The sequence below is a fragment of the Salvia hispanica genome, chromosome 4 (genome assembly GCF_023119035.1).
Source record: "Salvia hispanica cultivar TCC Black 2014 chromosome 4, UniMelb_Shisp_WGS_1.0, whole genome shotgun sequence".
NCBI lineage: Eukaryota > Viridiplantae > Streptophyta > Magnoliopsida > Lamiales > Lamiaceae > Salvia > Salvia hispanica.
Window position 1 is genome coordinate 7,002,374 of NC_062968.1, and position 6,771 is coordinate 7,009,144.

The 6,771-nt window shown below is 33.1% G+C and overlaps 1 protein-coding gene across 4 annotated transcripts; it reads right to left on the reverse strand.

The window, feature by feature from the left end:
- Positions 1–425: 425 nt before the first annotated feature.
- On the reverse strand, positions 426–2,296 carry LOC125217936. 4 transcript variants are annotated; one of them, XM_048119520.1, is made up of 4 exons: positions 2,164–2,296; positions 1,435–1,617; positions 1,276–1,339; positions 426–1,073 (listed from the first exon to the last, which is right to left on the reverse strand). In XM_048119520.1, the coding sequence occupies exons 2-4, from the start codon at positions 1,593–1,595 to the stop codon at positions 804–806; spliced, it is 495 nt and encodes a 164-aa protein (XP_047975477.1). In that variant the 5' UTR covers positions 1,596–1,617; positions 2,164–2,296; the 3' UTR covers positions 426–803. The 4 variants fall into 4 exon arrangements, with proteins under 4 accessions (XP_047975477.1, XP_047975478.1, XP_047975479.1 ...); XM_048119521.1 differs by lacking the exon at positions 2,164–2,296 and adding an exon at positions 2,036–2,134; XM_048119522.1 differs by lacking the exon at positions 2,164–2,296 and adding an exon at positions 1,949–2,076.
- Positions 2,297–6,771: the final 4,475 nt, after the last annotated feature.

The window sequence follows — 6,771 nt, forward strand, 5'->3', positions numbered from 1 at the left end:
ACGAACAAGCTGCAGCGGTGGACAAGCGGTCGCCGTGCCGCTGACAACGGACAACCGATGTGGATGCTCTTACTTAAACGTTCTGCTCCACCGGAACATGACGCAGTGTAACCGCTGCTGATACCCGAACATTTTGTGCTACCTCGCAACTTCTTTGTTCACAGTTCGTTTTAATTTTTTATTCTACCTTGAATACTAGTCACAAAAATCGTCTTCATAAATATGACACCGTTCAAGACGCACTGCCGACTTATAAAAATTAGTTATAGTGTAGCATTTTTCAACTCTTTAAAAATCAATTCACGGCCCAGACCGACCCGGGGCACTATCATTATGATTCATGAATGAGCTATCCACGCTCCGCGTCCCAACCACGCAAGGCATCATCATATCTTCACCATACAATCAACCAAACAAGGACAAAATATCAAACGGAGATAGTAATGAAATTTTATAATATTTCATCATTTACAAACTCAATTTGTCGACTGCAAAACATCATGACTCAGCGCCAGCATCATTCTATACATATTTCGCCCCTACTCAAATCTCAAAAATGACCTCAAACTCAAAACAACTTCCTCTCTCCCCTCTCTACTTACAACATTACAGCAAAAGCGAGGGACCTCTCAACTTCCCTAAAATTATTTCCTGGTCAATACTTAACTTATTTACACAATCATTTAATTACAGACACCTGCAAACAACTTCCATATATTCACACAAGTATTAGCTAAATATAATTGAATGATCGATCCATCATCCTCCACTTCTCTTCAAAACTCTCCTAAATGTTGGAACCTTTAAGCCAGGGTAGGGATGCTGCAGTTGCGCCTATCCCTGTCTAGGCAGTCGAACCCCTCCACCCTCACGGCCGGGTTGTTCCCGAAATTCGCCCGGACACAGCCCCCCTTGCGGCTGGAGGAGGGGGAAACAGGGGGGGTGAAGCGCTCTTCCCCGAACCGCGCATCCTGAATTAGCGGGTTAGATACTCTGCTCGGCGGCGACCCTGAAAAAAATGGGGGCGACGACGAGACTACCGGTGGGACTGCTTGATCACTACCACAACCACCCTGTACCAAAAATTTATTAGATCACAATCATCACGTGAAGAGATACTTTGTTCATAGATTAAAGAAACCATTTTGTTCAAGATGCGCTTTGGACACAAGGAATCTAACTAAGAATTTTACACATTACCACTTATAATCCCCAAATTTTAAATTTTCATGAAATTGGGATGAAAAATTAAATGAAAATTCAGAAAAGGCGAACCTTTTCTAGGATGATGTCCAGAAGCTCGGTTCCGGCTTTGGAATCAAATAGCTCTTGGTGATGGCTGTTGAATAACACAAAAACAGAGGAAAATTAGAAAACAAAAATAAGATTAATTAAAGAAAAAATAACGTAAAACAAAATTAAAGAAAAAATTACCTGGCGTGCCATCTCAGAGGTCTCGGGTCATGAAGCGTGGTCTGGAGCAAGCCGAGCCGCCGCGGCTTAGGGCAGATGACGGTTTCCTTCATCTCTGCAGATCTGCCCCTCACCTCTTCATAGGCAGCAAAGCTGTTTTGGTGGATTGCGTAGCGATTCATATTTCAGACGGTAAATCAAATCCTGTTAATCAGGAAAAACTCCAATCGAGTTAGCTGGAAATGTAGAAAAATAGCAGATCTGTGAATTAACAGAAAAATTTATGGCACGAAACCCTAACACTCTTCCACATACGAATTACTGGCTCACTATTGGAGATATCTAGTCAACGTCGGCGGAAATTTCTAAGTCGGTTCAAACTTTTTTAAAAATAATTATTTAAAACACCTTTTGAAGAAGAGATGAGAATTATGCAGATCTCAAGGTTAAATTGAAACTTTCAGAAAAGATATCGTAAAAAAAATTTATTAATAATTTCATTCATCAACGCCGCTAAAAAGAGGAAATCGGCTACCAGTTCAGAAAATACAGAGTTTTTTCAGTAATTCCTGGCGAAAATTTCCGCAAAATAGTCCACCAGATCTACTAATAGTTTCATAACCTTTAAAACCAGAGCTGGAAAGGTTAAGACTGAATCGAGTTTCAGAACCCTAAAAATGCTCAATACTTGTAATTTCCCCAAATTTAAACCCATATATTCTCCCTCGAGAAAATGGAGTTGAATCTTACCTCAACGGCTGTACAAAAATGAAAAAGTTGGGACAAAAAAAATTAAAATTAAAATAATAATAAAAGTGAGCGATAAGTAAGAGGGAGACAGAGATGGCAAATGGCGATGGGAGGGAGAGAAGAGTGAAAAAAGTCCATGTGATTATATACTGCAAAAGCCTGTGAATTACTACTAATATTAAATTAATAAAGAAATAAACATCGTCATTAAATTATTTGTGCGTAGGCCCACTACTACTAGATTTAAACGCCAATTTAATTTAATTAAATATTGCTTGCTGTCCTAAGAAAGATTTTTGTATTCTTTTGTTTGGAATAATATAATTTGGGAATTATAAACCAGTTTTGGAATCTCAAATCCGCCATATATTGGATTTGCCGAATTAATCTAATTATCTTCTTATATATTAGTACAAAATATGCTGCTTAGGATATTACAACTCAAATTGGGCAAGATATCTTGTACTCCTAATACAGTATAAAATAAAATCAATTAGGAATAGAGGGTGGGGGTTTTTAATTAGGGAAATGCTACGCGGCCATAATGTGACTGAGGCATAAAATGGCATTTTAGTAAATATAAAGACTATAAATTGAAATCATTTAATTACTTTATTTAATGCTCAAACAATGTTTACACTATTACCCTTTTACTTAACTGCAGTAGAAATTTCAATTTCTACACTCCGTTATTTATATTTCTTTTGTTTTCAACTCAGTTTTTATTTTTTTTATTTTTACTAATATATTTTTATATATGATGTATTATTTATTTAAATGTAACGTGTATAATCAAGTTATTAATTATATGATTGAGAAACTGAAAATTTGATTAATATAGTTTTATATTGATTGAATTTATTTATAACAATAAATATTTGTTATTAATCATTGAAATATATATTAAAATAGCTTTGAAATCAATATATTTATTTGTATACTACTCCATCCGTCCCGGCTAAGATGACACATTGCTTAGCCGGCACGGGATTTTAGGAGTTATTGGTTAAAGTGTTTAATTGGAGAGAGAGAAGGTTTAATTGGAGAGAGGGAATGTGGGTGTAAGTATTAAAGTAGAGAGATAAAGAAAGAAGGATATTTTAATAGGAGTGAGAAAAAATGGTTGAGTGTATTAATTGGAGAGAAAAGTTACCAAAAAAGGAAATGTGTCATCTTAGTTGTGACAAACTAAAAAGGAAAAAGCGTGTCATCTTAAGCGGGACGGAGGGAGTAGTATATATGACGTTGTATTATGAATTTATGATATACAAATAATAATAATAATTATGGTTTTATATTGATCTTAGATTCAACGGGAGATTTAATTTATTTTATTTTATTGGATGATTATGTTTCAATTCAACATTTTAATTGATAATATTAAGATGTGACATCATAACAATTGAGGGTTTATACTGATTATAGATATAATTGAACAATATTAATTTCAAATAATAATGTATACTACTCATTTTCGATTACATTGAATTGTTGAATATATTAAACTGATTATAAACTATATATGAGTCTTTGTCATAACTTAGCTTTATAAATTATCTAGGATTTTTAATTTATTTAATGGATTTCAATTAAGTAATTTCCAATTTTCAAATTTATGTTTCCAGGATAAGATATTTTCTATGTATACTTTTAATCTTGAAACATTGTCCCCTCTATAAAACTAAATTACCTTTTTTATAAATGCATTATATACTAATATAATATTTACATATATTTTGTTATAATTATGTAAATACTAATTATTAATAGTTGACTTATTATATGGAGTATAAAGGAGAACAAAAATAATTTGTAACAATTAAATTCTAATATCATTAGATTATTTATATTATTACTTTAAAATTAATTTTACTCAAAATTTAAATAACAATACTAAAATAATAAAAAAAATATAAAAAGTGATACGAAATCAATTTAAAAGAATTGAAAAGAGGGTTAAATTTCTCTTTGTTATGTACTGAAGTGTTAATGTTGAAGGATAATATAGTCCAAAATAAATTGCTTCTCTCTAGATGAAATAAATTAAAGTGAATCAGCAATAAATGTATAATTTTTTATTAATATTTTAAGTTTATGGCTGGCCATGGCCATTTAGCATTACTCTTTTAATTACGTTAAGATGAAGCGATTTCCGAGATTATGATTTTTTCCGAACCAGGAATTATGTAAGCACGTGCAATGAATATGTGATCTAATCTCGAAATCATAAATAATCTTTAATTAATTGCAAGCATGCCTATCTAATCCTTTTCTATTTTTGGACTGAGATTTTTCATATTTCTATCCATTATTTAAATTTTTAATTTAATTTGCATTATATATTTAATTGAATTTTATATATAGTGAATTTATTTATATTTATTAATTTTAACAAAATTGGTTTATTTTCATTGAAGGAATGAATGGATAAAGGAGTAATATGGAATTCAATTGACATGTTCTTAAGTGATGGAGGGACGTGGACAGTGGATTACTTTATAGAATGTAAAATAGGGATATGTGGCAACCAATTATACAGATATAAGTGGTACGGAATCCAATATAGAGTATCTGCAGCGCAAAGCTTCCGGTCCCGGGGCATGGGACATTATAGAGATGCGTTGCTAGCACCCGACACATGGAATCCAATTAAACAGATTTAAGTGATACGTAATCCAATAAAGAGCATCCGCAGCACATAACTTTTGATCTCGGGGCATGGGACATCATAGGGATGCGTTACGAACACCCTACAGGAACAAGTGTCATGCAATTAAGCATAATTGTTTCTTCATTTATAGGGATGCGTTGCAAGCACCCGACACTTGAAATCCAATTAAACAGATTTAAGTGATACGGAATCCAATAAAGAGCACCCACATCGAATAAATTCCGATCTCGGGGCATGGGACATCATAGGAATGCGTGGCGAGCACCCTACAAGAACAAGTGTCACGCAATTAAGCATATTTGTTTCTTCGTTTATTAATTTAGGTTATTTGTTTGTTCACTTTTTCAAAAAAATTTATTTTATGTAGTAGCTTATTTGGTGATATATATTCAGTTTGATGGTATTAATTTAATATCAGTTTTGATGGTATTATTGTCGTAATACTGATATAGTCGACTCTTTCGACACCAAGGTTCCTTTAACAACAAAGATCATATTTATCACTAATTTTTATCACTATTTATCTAATTATTCTCTCGCATAGTTGTCTCTGTCCCTTGCTACCCATTTGATGTATGCCGAAACTATTTCCCGCGATATTAATGCCGACACTGAAAAATATCTCACAATTAATAAATAGTGTTTCGAGCCCTTACATAAAAGTTCTGGCTTTGTACAAGTCACATGAGAGTGCAAATTTCTTTTTTATTAAAACACCTACTCAAGTTCTTCATCATTATAAACGTGGGAAAAATAAATATTTGGTAACAATATTTTCCTTATAAAATTAAGAAAATAATTATGAATGGTATTGTCATCTTTCGGTATACGTATATTTATGATAATTTGATTGGTTTTTCAAAGTAAAGACAACCCAGGCCATCAAAATGTAATCTCAATAAGCCATTGGACCATCGGATTCGTTGCCCGCTTTAGCAATCCCGGTTCCTATTCTGCACTCTTTTATACAAATAAAAATAAATAATTAAAGTGGAGAAATAGTAAAGTAAGAGAGAGAATAATGTAGAAGAGTTTTATCTACATTATTTCTCTCTCTTACTTTACAATTTATCCACTTTAACTAATATCATTTTTATAAAACGAGTGCACAAAAGTAACCGGGACTGCTAAAGCGAGACACCCATCTACATTATTTTATTTCTTACTTTATTTTCTCTTCACTTTAACTATTTATTACTTCCTCTGGCCATAATAGATAACATACTTGGGGAATGACACGAGATTTTAGAAGACGTTGTTTTAAATGTTAGGTGAAAGAGAAAATAATATATTTATATTAATGTGAGAGAGAGTTTTTTCTAAAAAAAAGGAAATGTAATATTTTTTGTGAGACAAACTAAAAAGGAAAGTGTGACATTTATCATGGGACGGAGGGAGTATGATTTTTCTGAAATACGTATAAAAAATGTCTCATTTGTAAAGGAACAAAGGAAAAATGAAATATTTGAATTTTATAAAATTAAATGATATAATGTCGATCTATGTTCGGAATAGATGATTGCGACAAATTCATTTTCTCTAAATGGATTCAAGTTGAGTGAGAATAATGGATTAAAGTTGGTTACAATTGTGTGCTATAAAAGAACTATGAGATTAAATCTATGGATTAATTGAGAGTGTTAATTATCCCACATTGGTTGTTAAAAAATTATTAGACACATTTAATAAGCCAAAACATTACTTGTAATAATTAAGTGGACTATGATGGCCGCAGAGCCTACACGAGCGCGCTGCTGTGAGTTGTGGGTCGCGGCCCCGTGCATCGTGTCACGTGCACCATGCATCACGACTAGGGATGTCGATGCAGCTCGAACCCGATGGGCTGGCCCGAAAAATCCGCCAAAATTACAGGATTAGGGTCGAAAAATCGCATCCCGATAATGAATAGGGTTCTATCTGGCTGGCACGACGGGCTA